This window comes from Halichoerus grypus, chromosome 6 (assembly GCF_964656455.1).
Source record: "Halichoerus grypus chromosome 6, mHalGry1.hap1.1, whole genome shotgun sequence".
Lineage (NCBI taxonomy): Eukaryota > Metazoa > Chordata > Mammalia > Carnivora > Phocidae > Halichoerus > Halichoerus grypus.
This window is the reverse complement of record NC_135717.1, coordinates 166,749,712-166,762,399: the sequence shown is the minus strand read 5'-3', so window position 1 is coordinate 166,762,399 and position 12,688 is coordinate 166,749,712. Positions and strand designations below refer to the sequence as shown.

Here is a 12,688-nt window from a genome sequence, read left to right as displayed (position 1 = left end):
CCTTCAGGCAAGAGAGGGAGACTGACAGTCTTTCCCCAGCCAGGCGGGCTCTGTCCCCGGCATCCGAGGAGAGCCCGGAGTGGAGCAGAAGCCCCCTTCCTAGCAGCGGCGGCGGCGGCGTGTGCTCTGGGCCGCCCACACTACCCCCTCTCCCCCTCAGCTCTCTGCTGCCACTCAGCCCAGAACCGGCGAGCCCCAGTCACCTCCCGGCTGCCAGATGGGCCACCTGGGCCTGGCTTCCGAGGCAGGAGCCAGAAGTGGGCACCGAGGGGCCGTGGAAGCAGGAGCAGAGGGGGTGGGACAGTGCTGATGCTGGGTGGGGGGGCACCCACAGCATCCCTTGTTCTTCTCTGCGTCTCACGGTCCTGCCCCCGCCGATGGCACCACTAGGTGGGACCCCTGCCAGTGGCAGCCTCCGCTCTCTGGGCTGGCCGGCCTGGCCTCTCCTCACCATGCCTTGTCTCCTCATCCAGGCACTGAGGCTCTTCTCACTGCTGCCTCCCATCTGAGTAAGGAAAGGTCACGCCGAGGGTGGTGGGAAGGGCAGGGTCAGGGCCGCTGGTGTGCTGGCAGCCTTCTCCACCACGGATGCCCCTCTCAGGTCGGCAGGCCGATCACTGCCTTAGGAGGCCGTGCGCGCATGTGTCTGGGTGTGGGCGTGCACGTGCGTACGCACACCTCTGCAGGTGCTGGGGCTGTGGTGGCAGTTGGGGGGGGGGACAGGAAGCAGCAGAGGGTGTCTCACTGTGGGATGAACCACAACGGCCCTGGGACCCCAGGGTCCTGAATACGCTGGGCAAAGCTTCTCCTCCCTTTCCAGAACGATCCTGGGGGCGGGCCTGTGCAAGCCCAGAAGGGCGGAGTAGGCAGCTGTCAGCCCGTCTGGTGGGTCTGGTGGCTCTGCGGCGATGCTGATGGGTGTCCCAGGATTAGAACACGGGCTTACCCAGTCCCCTCATGTGTATCGATGGGCAACCGGGATTCTCGAGGACCCCAGAGATGACTGGTGCAGAGACAGGCTAGAGTCCTGCCTCCCTGATCCTGGACAGACCGGCCCGGAGCCGGGCACTCGCTGTCCAACACCCCCGCGACTTGTGGAGCCCGGGGGCAAACCCTGGCTGCCCCCAGAGCTGGAACTGGACGCCACTCTGCACCTGGCTGCTTGGAATCACAGCCTGACAGCTTGGTGGGAGAAAGCCTTACCAGCACCCAGCCAGACGTACCCACGTCGGGAGCAGGTGTGTAGGAACAGTTTTAAGAACATCATACCCTGATCTAATGGAAGCCGCTTAAATCTCTCGAGGGATCAGAGAGGAATAAGCAATCATTTAGCAGCTTCTGCTCTTGTGCAAGTGGAGCTGTGTGTACGTGACCTCTTTGGGGCTGTGAGGCCATGTTGGAGCTAGGAGATCTGGGCTCTAGTTCTTGTCATGCCCCCGACACGTGTGCCCGAGTCGCTGTACGCCCCTGGGCCAGTGACACCTGTCCTGGGCAGCAGCTCCTTCATCTGCAACTGGAAGGGGTTGGCTATGGAGTTAGCCTCTGCGCATGAGAGGCCAGGTGGCCCGAGAGGGAAGAGCTTCTAACAGGCTTCCAGAGTGTTTGGATTCATCTGGATTCCGGGCGCCAGATTTTCTGGAGTGTTCCCCCCTGTTCCTTAGAACTCTGCAAGCCATCTGGGCCTCTTACTACCAGCTCCAGCCATGGAGCCAGAAAGACCAACGGCTGTGAGATCTTGGCAAAGGACCTCGCCATGCTAAGCCTCGGTTTTCCCATCCGTAGGTGGGGGTAACCACCCAGCAGGGCTGGGAAGATCAAACGCCTCCCTACGTGCCAGGTACCACGCTAAAAATGTTACACCTGCTGCCTCCCCTGGCCTGTCTCTGAATCTCAGTTTTCTCACCTGTCAAAGGGGATAACAACACACCCTAAGGGTTTGTGTGAGGACTCAGAAAGGGGGATACGTAGAGGGTCTGGCACAGGGCACAGGCTGGACAGATGACCGCTTACAAAGGAAAATCACGGAGGCTCTGAGACACGGGTGTGAATGCGCTCTGCTTGGAGCCAGCCACGCAGCACGCTCGGGGGACGTGTCACGTTCTAGCTGCTCCTGCCCCCACAGAGTACCACATCTTGCTCTGCTCTCACTTGGGAAGGCCTCCTGAGATGCTGGGGACGCCTTTGGTGAGTCTCTGGGATGCCCCACCCACTGGCATACTGGGCAGCTTCCGCCTCCTAGCTGCTCTCCCAGCCTCCCACACTGGATCCTTCTAAAATGGACAGATAAACCTTCCCTCTGCTCAAGACTGACCATGGCCTCCACCTCACACAGTGCTCCTGGCTGCCGGAGGCCCTCTGGTCCCTGCTGCCTCTCAGGCTCTGTCTCCCGTCACCTAGTCCCACCCTGGCCTCAGAAACCTGTGCTGTCCCCAGGCCTCTCCTCTGCCAACCCTTCACCCCTGCCTCTCCGATTCCTGGGCCCTGCCGTTTCTAGCCGCCTCCCAAGGAGCCACTCTGTCCACTTACTGGAACAGGAACTCTCGCTGCCCCAAAGGCATCCAGAGACAAATTCAAAGGGACGAGAACCGGACTTGGAGTTCTTGCCAAGGGGGAGGGGCCACCCAGAGAGCACGCTCAGTGCCGGGCACGTGGCTCTCACTCTGTACGTGGCCAAGTACTTCGAGCCCTGGATGCCTCCCTGCAGTTTTAGGGTCTGTCCTCTGGTCCTCTCTGTCCACACTCCTGCCAATAGCGGGGCTCTAGAGAAGCGGTGAGGCAGAGTGTCGACGGAGCTCAAACTCTGCCAAGCACCTTACACACTCCCTGTCACACGTCCTTCTGTAAGCCACCGTACAGGTTAGCCGCGTGCCTCAGGACACACAGCCAGCAAGCCATGGCGCTGGGACGGGAACCCAGGCTGTGGGAGTCCAGCTTCCCGGCCCAGACCCAGGTGCATCCGAGTCCTTGCTCCAACCCTTCCTCGCTGGGTGAACTTGGGCAGATGACTTAACCTCTCGGAGCGTTGCCTCCGCTGTGTGATGGCAATTACCACATAAGCGGCAAAGGGCCCAGCACACGGGGCGGGGGGGGGGGGGGGACACCGGTGGGTAAGCATTCCTTGGCTTCCCTTCTGGAAAAAGTGGCCGCAGGACCCTCTGCTTACCGCTCCGGTGTTCTGCTGTCGGGCATCCAGGGCTCCCGCCAGACTATCTGCTGCTTGGGGGGCTTCGTATTTCACCCTGAAACAGAGGCCACCGCCACCATGAACACTGCCCTTGCTGTTCCAGGTATGGCGGGATCCAGCTGGGGCCTAAGGGAGGGACTCCGAAGCAGGACAAAGCAAAGAGGAACTCGACGCTAGGGCACTCCCCTCCCTGTGGGCTGTCTTCTGCTGTGGGGGAAGCCAGTCCCCAGGGAGGGCGTGCAGGACGTGCCCTCCCCCCAGCATCTCATGCTCTCCTTGCCTCCGAGCCTTTGCACACACTGTTCCTATAGCCTGAAACAGCCTTCCTGCCTCTCATCCCCGAGGTCCAGCCCTGAGCACCCTCTGCAGAGTTGCCAGCCACCACGCATGCGTCCACAGTGCCTGGCACGCCCCTCCAGGATAGCGGTTAGCACAGCACGGTCTCCCCATGAGACCGCGGGCTCTGGAGAGCAGGCGCCGGGTATGCTCTTCTCTGCCCCACCCAGGGCCCTGCTTCCGAAAGGAGCGATGGCATAACAGCGAGCCTCAGCCAGGCTGGTGGGCCAGGCCAAGTGCCAGGGGCTCTCTGGCACGGCCCGTGTGCTGCCCGCTGGGGCCCGGTGGGCGGGCCACCCTCCTGGCTGCAAATCCCACTGGACTCATTAGCTTCCACCCACACAGTGGCCTCACAGTGCCCCAAACTCCATGGCAACCGTGAGCTGCTGGTCCCTGAGCACCGGAGCTTGGGAGTGCAGACTGCTCAGACTAAAGATGCAGCTCATAGCCCAGGCTGCCTCTGGTCAGTGGGCAGGGCTGAGCAACCTCACCGAGCCAGGCCAGCCTCTCAGATCTGACCTGGATGTGGTGTGCAGAGGGCATCCCTGGGCCCTCGGAGGCCCACTGACAGTTCCCAAAGACAGGGCAAGGTGGGGAGGCCAAAGGTCATTCAAATGACCAGAATGACCACTGGGGAGCCAGGGGCAACTGCTGAGGGGATCCCTTAATCCAGAGCTTCCTTTGGCTGTAAATCCTGGCTGCCCAGAACTCAGTCCTGGGTCCTGAGCAAAGGGCTAAGAATACCAAGCCAACTGCTTCCCCGGACAAGCCTGTGTGGGGCCAGTCTTGAGAAGCTGAGGCAAGGGGCTGGTCTGGGCTGCTGAAAGCACCTCCCTGAAAACACTGTCTCCAGGAAAGGACAGAACCCCAGCTCTGGTGCAGAGGGATCAGATCCGAGTAGAGCAACAGGGACCTCTGGGGGAAAGTTAAGGGTGGCGAGTGATCACAAGAAATGACTCGACAAGTCCCTGAGGTTTTATCAGGGATCTTCCCTGCCTGCCCTGGAGGGCTTGGTGTGTGGCCTATAGTGTAGTGGGGAGGTGGGTCGGGCTGGAGACGGTTCTGGAACCAGCAGCCTTGGGCTCTCAACCTAGTGCTGCCACGTATCAACGGCCTGACTTGGGGCAAATGACCCAGCCCCTCAATGCCTCGGCTTCCTCCTCTGATCAGATCATGTAGGACTCTGGCACACAGTTGATCATCAAACCACAGGGGTCCCTTCCCCCTCCCAGGCCTGCCTGTGGGGCATGAAGTCTACCTCTTGGCCACAGGGCTATCTGGGCCACGAGGACTGATCTAGGGAGTAAGAACTCTGCCGTCCTGAGGGGTAAAGGCAGGGGGCTATGTGTCCTTCCACGTGGCATGCCAAACAACTGGGTTCAGGGGCCCAGAGAGGGTCTGCCCTGACAGAGGGCAGCCCAAACTGTGGAGGATGGGGTGGGGCGGGGGCAGGCCACTCACTCTTTCCGTTGGTCAGCCAGAGAGCTGCCCCGGGTCAGCGCAAACATGTCAAACTCGCCTTCCAGTTGGCCAGAGGCCTCCAGAGACTGCAGGCCAGCCCTCACGCTGCTGGAGCCCAGGTCTGCAAGGACAGAAAGGCACATGAAGGGCCCGCCACCTATTCCTGCACACTGAGCAGGGGCTGAGCTGCCAGGCCCAGGGATGATTCTGGAGAAGCAGCGGGGTGGGGGGTGGGGACGGTGCGGGCGTAGGAGGGGGCAGGCCACCTGCTGGCTGAGGGACCGTGGGCACGTGACTTGCTCTCCCTAAGGCGGAGACCCAGGCCCCCTCCCACGGCAGCTGTGCGGACAGCAGGTAAAACGCGGCCCAGCGCATCTGGCGCAGTACATGGCTGAGCAGTGGGGGGGAGGTGAGACGTGCGGCTGAGTTTTCAAACAGCCTAGCAGCAGTGCTTCTGGGCTCTTGATTACTTCCTAGGGCTTGGCACAAGCACGCAGCCAGCTGTAGGGACACTAGTCGCAGCGACGGTGATGGCGACTGCTGGCGTGCTGGGGGCGCGCACCCCGGGCCCGGCGCCGGTCTAAGCCCCCTTTGCGCGTGTGCTTACCCAGTCCTCACGGCGACCCTGCCTGTTACACGGCAGCGAGGGGGACACAGGGCGTTCAAGTGACTAGCCCAAGCTCGCCCGGATGGCTCGGGCCACAGAGAATTCGGTGTTGAGGGGCGACCACAGAGCACTGGGCTTCTGAGGTCCGAGGGCGCTCGGGAGTTGGCGGGCTGGGAGGGAGAGCTCCACGTGTTCGGTCCTGGGCACCCAACCTTGCAGTGGGGGTCCGGCCCAGCGAGGTGAGGTCTGGGCCGACCTCCTGCTGCTGGCACTCCAGCTCCAACAGTCTAACAGGAGGGCACCCCCAAACTGCAGGGGTGCCCACAGCACCATAATGTGCCCTCGGCCAGAAACCCCACACGGCACTTACTCATTCCCGCCAGCTGGGACGAGAGGCTGCCGGTGGCCGCCTGGTCAGGGCCCATGTCGATCAGGTCAGCCGCCGCCTCGACCTCTCGTGGGGCCTGGGGAGAAGGGAGATGCCACCGTTGCTCGAGGATGTGTCACGAGGGCCCCAGCAGCCAAGACTGGGAATCAGCCCCACTCTGCCTCTAGCTCAGCAGCACCCCCTGGGAGGCTGGGAAGACCCTGGGGCATCAGCTGGTGGCAGAGCCTTAGTTACCTTAAAGGAACAGTGACAGAAAAAGTGAGAAGGGGACTTCTCTCTGGGCCTGGATAAGAAGGCACATCCTATGCAGGATGTCCACGGAGGGAGGTGAGCACAGCCCTCCTCCTCCTTCCCATCAACACGGGCATGATCTGGTCCCAGAAAAGCGCCTTTACCTTGCCGGTCTGGCCTGTTCGGAACCGTTCAAACCTACGAAGACAGAAACAAGGCGGGTCAGAGAGACAGAGAGGCCCCTCAGCACAGCCCAGCTCTTCACGCTGCTGGCAACCAAATCCACGGCAGTGAGTCACGATTAGGGGGACCGATCCAATTTATGCCTGCTGTCCCCAGGGAACTGTTAGCAGCGCCCCTTGTTCACTTGCCAGACTGTCCCAATTTGAATGATCAATCATCTGGCCACTTGTCATGACCAGCAGTAAACGAACCAACAGGAATAGGCTAGAAAAGAGGAAAATGGGGATGCACAGCACATGGCAAAGCTAAGTGCTGTTTTATCAAACGTGTTCGGTGATTCGCTTACACACGTGTACCTGTGTCACTAGCTCTCCGAAGTGGTGTCAGAAGACACGCATCTCTTATGCTGCCTCCTGGAGCCACTGGGACTAGCCTCCGGGCTGCCGAGGTGGCTGCAGAAGGCCGTGGTCTGCTGAGGCCTGGCCCTGTCACTTACTGAGTGACCGTGGGTACGTCCCTTCTGAACCTCAGCCTCCTCGTCTATTACAAGGGGACAGCGGAAGCTCCCTCCCAGATGTGAGGATCCAGCGAAGACCCTGACTATAGGTAGGACCGTGAACTAGGAGGCAGCAGGCATGTCAGGCCTGACGCCTGTGCGTGTCAAGGGGTCCTAGTCATCCCCAGACTGGGCCCTTGGGCCACCTCAGCCTACACCTCAAAATGGCAGAAAGTGACTCTTCTATTCCACTGGGCCAGGGAGCAGGAAGGGCTGGGCAGACGTGGCCCACAGCAGGCCACCCCCCCTTCCCCTACTCTCCACTGACTCAGAATCACTCGGGGTCTGTTGCTGCAGAAAGACAGGAAATGAACGAAGGCTGGAGAAGGCTGGATAACTGTGTCTTGACCCAGACATCCCTGGTTGCTAAGTGCTTACAGGTATCACTGTGCGGACTCTTCGTCACCCCACGGGGCAGATACAGAGAGCCCGGCACCCCCTTCTCCCTTCTTTGGTAATAGCACCCGAGTGCCGTCTGGGAGCAGCTCTTCCCCCATTTCCTAGGGTCCTGGTACAACCACCTGCAAGGGGCCCTCTTCCCTTCGCCAACTGGTGGGTACAACAAAGCTGAGCAAATCCATTTCTCCTGGGGAGCTGACTCTTGAGCAGAATGACAGAAAGTGGGCAAGTGTCTGGGGCCCATTTCCTGATGGCCACACCCTAGGAACATGGTCCGGGAGTTTCTGCCCTGAGACCTCCGAGCCAGCCTGGGATCTCTCTTTCCCACTCTGCTGGCAGGACTCGCTGTTTGACTCTTCTGTGGACTCTGAAAGCTCTCCTGTCCGTAAAGGCTATTCTCCTCATGAATTCTTTTCCTGCTTAAGTGAGTTCGTGTAGCGTGCAAAGAGCCAAAGTCAAGTACGTAGCGGGCCCACAGCAAGGACAGAGCAGCCCGCACGCAGGGACGCGGCGGCAGGGCACGCTCCGGCCTGGAGATCAGCGGTGGCAGGCTGTGTGGAGCTCATGCCCACCGGGGAGGGAGAGAGCTGACGGCACGCATGTCTGAGAGGGCAGCGGGAGGAGGCCAGACGGTGCAGACAGGCAGGCTGGGGAGGGAGCGGGCTGGGGCACAGCCGGCCAGAGGCCGGGGGAGGTGGCGGGCTACCGTTCGTGGCGCAGGAACACGTTGTTGAGGTTGTCATTGACGATGAGCAGCTCCTCGGTGAGCTGCTCATTGGCGATTCGGGGGATGAGCTCCAGGACTCGCTGCTGCATGGCTCGGCACGTCCGGTTGAGCTCCTGCGGAGGGAGGGGGAGAGATGGCCTCAGCCCCTGGGCCCAGAGCGCGGCCGTCGCCGGGGGCCGGGCCCCACTTACGCGCTTCTGGATCCCGCCGCCAGTGTCCTACGCCAACAATGAGCACAGGGGAGACAAGCCACAGGCGAGACGGTGCGTGCAGACCTCCCGCTGCCGCCTTTGCTCGGGTGAAAACCAACAGTGCCAGTGGTCGGTGGGACACACCGCAACTTCTCTGGGTGATTGGGATCTTTTCGTAACCGAGACATAAAAACACCAAACCAGACCTCTCCAGCTATTATCTGCAAACCCTGATTTTGAATTTTTCCCTCATTATTTTCCCTAATTTTTTAAAAAAAGATTTTATTTATTTGAGAGAGAGAGAGAGAGCATGCACGTGTGTGCGGCAGCCAGAACACGAGCTGTGGGGAGGGCAGAGGCAGAGGGAGAAGCAGACTCCCAGCGGAGCATGGAGCCCAACGTGGGGCTCGATCCTAGGACCCTGAGATCATGACCTGAGCCGAAGGCAGGCGCTTAACCGACTGAGCCACCCAGGTACCCCTTCCCTAATTTCTTTTTAAATACTTTTTACTTTGGACTAATTTTAGATTTGCAGAAAAGTGGCCAAGATAGTAGAGCTCTCCACTCAGCTTCTCCTCAGGTTGGCGTTTGTCAAGACGAAGACATTAACACCGACCCAACGCTACGAACTCAACTCCAGGCTTTCTTCAGTCTCGCTGTTCTCCGACTAATGTCCTTCTGCTCCAGGATCCCACACTGCACTCAGTCGCCGTGTCACTGACTGACTTTTAATTGGTAAATTATATATTTAAACTCTCTTTGGGAAAGAGAAAAAAACCAAACGCTACAGCAGTGTAAGTTTTTCATTTGTAAGACGGACTCTTTCTTCAGGTACCAGCCACTAGGCGGCCGGGTGCCTGGGTCACAGTCTCAAGGTGCAAGGAAGCGGTCGGCACTTTTCTCCCACAAGCACCGTGAAGACCAGACGCTGCCCCACTACTGACTTCGGTTCTCTTTTGGACCCTGTTACCCCCCCTCCTAGAATTTCCTCATCTGCCTTTATTGTGGGGCAGGGCGGGCCCGAGTGACTTTCAACACCCTGTGGGCCTCCCTTCTCTTCCTCCTGTGACCAAGCACACTTGTGGCTTTGTCCCCACTTCCTCACCCTCCCCGCTGAAGAGCAGAAGAGCAGTGGCCGGAGCCAGGCTCCTGGGTTCGAATTCCAGCTCTGCTGCTTACCAGCCATGTGACCCCGGGCACATTACGTGCCCTCTCTTCGCCTCAGTTTGCTGACCTGGGAAACGGGGATAATGACAGTACCTGCCTCCTGTGGGGGGTGGTGAAGATTAGGTGAATGGCTGTATATCAAGTGTCTGCATCAGAGCCTGGTGCACGGGAAGTGCTCATTACTTGTGAGCTGTCACCATGAAAACGTAATCACTCACACCTGGTGGCTCCTGGGCCTTAGGGTCCCCCAGCTTTCTTGGTAGCGCTATGAACTGACCTCCACAGGTAGGGTAGGGCCTTCAGTGGTCCCCAGCTGGGGATGGGACGGTGGGAATACTGTGTGACACGTGGAGCGAAAACCCGTGGCTCCTACCGGCCCCAGGGGCCCGAGACCAGCTGCCCTCTCCTCCCCAAGCTGGCGCTGCTCTCACACCAGCCTGCTAAGCTCCGTACTCTGAAAGGGGGAAATCAGAACAATCTTACAGATGAGGAAACTGAGGCAAGAGAAGCTATTCTGTTCAAACCAGGAAATGCCAGAGCCCTGAATTCCAATGCAGTGGAGCCCAAAGTCTCTGCCCGGTTTCAATCTCTCCCACTGTGACCACAAAGTTCTGAGTAAGCCGTGAGAACTGCAGCGCGGCTGGGGAAGAAATGCGTGTGGGCAAGTGCTGGAGAAGTCACCTGGGGGCGGAAGGGTGCCTGCTCACCTGTAGGAGCTCCAGGTCCGCAGGCTCCGCCTGGGTGGGCACCAGCTCCGTCAGCATCTCCGACATCACCCTCACGTTCCCACTCACCATCTCGAGCTCGCTGCGCAGCTTTGCGATCTGAAATACACCGGCGGCCCTGGTGAGCGAAGCCAGGGGTCCAGAGCCACTGTCGCTAGCGAGGAGAGCCTGGCACCATGAGCTGGGGTGGGGTGGGGGGGTACCCAGAGGAGCCGACCTGCCAGTGCGCTCTAGGCTCTTGAGCCACAGTCCTTGGTGGGTTGCCCCCACCACCCTGAGACCCCCTTACAGAGGTGCTACCAACCGTTACCATCTCCAAACTGGGGAGCCTGGTTCAGGGAAGGCCAAAAGCAGCGGAGCTGAGAGTAAATGCACACAGAGTACGGCTGGAGGCCGCCAGCATTCCCTGGGCCCCAGGCAGCAGCTAACAAGGCCCTGGAGGGCAGCTCCCTGCCACGGGGAGAGGGGACAATCAGCAGGCCTGCTTCCCTCCCTAGGGTGACAGGATCTCACTCTGTCTCCTAGGACGGCAGGATTTTACTCCCCCGTCCTGTCCTGTGAGGACGGGATTTTGTCTTGCTCCTGGCTTGCTCCTCCTGGTCTGTTTCAGTGTCCCGGGCTCTTCCAAGCAGGAGTCCCAGTGCCACCCGCCCTCTTGAGTATGACACTGAGATTTAGCACTGGTTAAAAAGACGGTAGCAGGTTTTCAGAGACCAAAGGGTTCCAAGGTCTTGGCTTGGGGAATCGGTGAAAATCAAGTTGCAGAGTCTCCACACAGGGGAGGTGGTGAAGGGTCTTACGCTGTGGGGCTCTGTGGGGAGTGAGGTCTCCTCAGGAGCACTATGGACACTGTGAATGTCCAGGAAGCAATCAGTATGGAAGTTCTGAAATTAATCTGGACGAAGAACCCTTTGCCATGGAATACCGCATGGGTCTAGGATTAAGTGGCCTACATTTTGAGAAATGCATGTGACCCCGCTAATTCCAGAACAGGAGTGTCACTAGATAAATTCACAATGCCTGTGCGAGCAGTGACCATTTACTGACCACCTACTAAGTGCCAAGCATTTAACTTTTATTGCTAATTAAACTTCACCACAGTCTTAGGAGGCACATATCGTTATCCCAGCCTCTGCAGGTGAAGAAATGGGGGTGCAGACACTGCGGCTCACGGACACCTTCGAAACCCCGCAAAATGTTTGGTGTGTTTGGCCTATCTAATGAATGCTCTCGGTATACATAAGTGGAAAGACTACTGACCACAAGCCCAGCGTGTCCGGGTCAGATGGGACCTAATTACAACGGAGTCTGGGAGTGATATCACTGCATGCCTGAAAGCCTTAACATGCCCCAGGAAACAAAAGGGGAGCTGGACATTAACTCCCACTCAGTTGGGTTTTGCAAACTGAGCAGGCACTGGATGTAATCAGTCTTAATCCACGCAGATGCTAGACTTCAGGCAAATTGGTTAAAATCATAACCTGGTGACATAAAATTTAGATCACAGGGTGATTTTACAATTTTTTTTTTTTTAAAGATTTTATTTATTTATTTGCGAGAGAATGAGAGACAGAGAGCGTGAGAGGGAGGAGGATCAGAGAGAGAAGCAGACTCCCCGCTGAGCAGGCAGCCCGATGCAGGACTCGATCCCCGGGACTCCAGGATCATGACCTGAGCCGAAGGCAGTCGCTTAATCGACTGAGCCACCCAGGCGCCCTGATTTTACAATTTTTATATACCTTTAATTGTCTGTCCGGTCAGGAAAACTTTTCTAGTAATACTTGTGAATCTGGGAGGTGATTTTATAACTTGCTATAAGGTATCGAATACGGAAGTCTCTCTTCAGATAGGCTGGGGTGGGAAGGGCTGCTGGGAGGTTTGTTCATAAATCCAAATGAGACAGTGCAGATCAGCAGGTGCGCTTTGGAAGGTCAAGTTTCACTTTGTTTCTATCACACACCTGTGTCTCTCTCCCAAGTACCTTTAGCAGCTGAGCTTTCACACTTAGCCGGTATGATGGCTCTGAAGTTCTTAACACGCCTCAAAAGTGAGCACCCCAACCACGCAAGGCCTCCACCTGCATCCCAACAGCCACGGCTAAAATGAGAGTGCACTAGGGTGCTGAGCGTGCAACTCTTGATCTCAGGGTTGTGAATTCGAGCCCCGTGTTGGGTGTAAGATAGATAGATAGATAGATAGATAGATAGATAAATAAAATGAGCACACACCCAGCGCACGCTGGCCATGGCAGCAGACACCCTTTGTTGGGGCGAGCAGTCTCAGCAGGTGGCCTTGCCCCCCTGTTCCCGGTGGAGGAAAATGAGGGACAGAAGCTACGTCAGTGGCTGTGAGTCTCTGGTGGGTAAGCCCGCAAAGCTACTCACAGAGCCCTAGACTCCGGCCCCTGGAATCTCACACTACACCTCAAACCTTCTTCTTGGGGCTTGGTGGGAAGCATCATGGTGCAAAGGAAGGGTTTAAAAATTTTTCTGTGTGCAGATGGTTTAAAACTGTTTTTAGCCAGAACCTCTGT

At 58.2% G+C, this 12,688-nt stretch overlaps 1 protein-coding gene across 3 annotated transcripts in view; it reads right to left on the bottom strand.

Moving 5' to 3' along the window:
- TOM1 (target of myb1 membrane trafficking protein) overlaps nt 1–12,688 on the bottom strand; it is a 36,753-nt gene that overhangs the window by 2,989 nt on the left and 21,076 nt on the right. For all 3 annotated transcript variants that reach the window (XM_078076521.1, XM_036100211.2, XM_078076522.1), the window contains 6 exons: nt 10,138–10,254; nt 8,052–8,185; nt 6,372–6,405; nt 5,959–6,052; nt 4,982–5,102; nt 3,164–3,239 (listed from right to left, as the gene is read on the bottom strand). In XM_078076521.1, the coding sequence (XP_077932647.1) occupies nt 3,164–3,239; nt 4,982–5,102; nt 5,959–6,052; nt 6,372–6,405; nt 8,052–8,185; nt 10,138–10,254 (576 nt within the window). The remainder of the gene's footprint in view (nt 1–3,163; nt 3,240–4,981; nt 5,103–5,958; nt 6,053–6,371; nt 6,406–8,051; nt 8,186–10,137; nt 10,255–12,688) is intronic.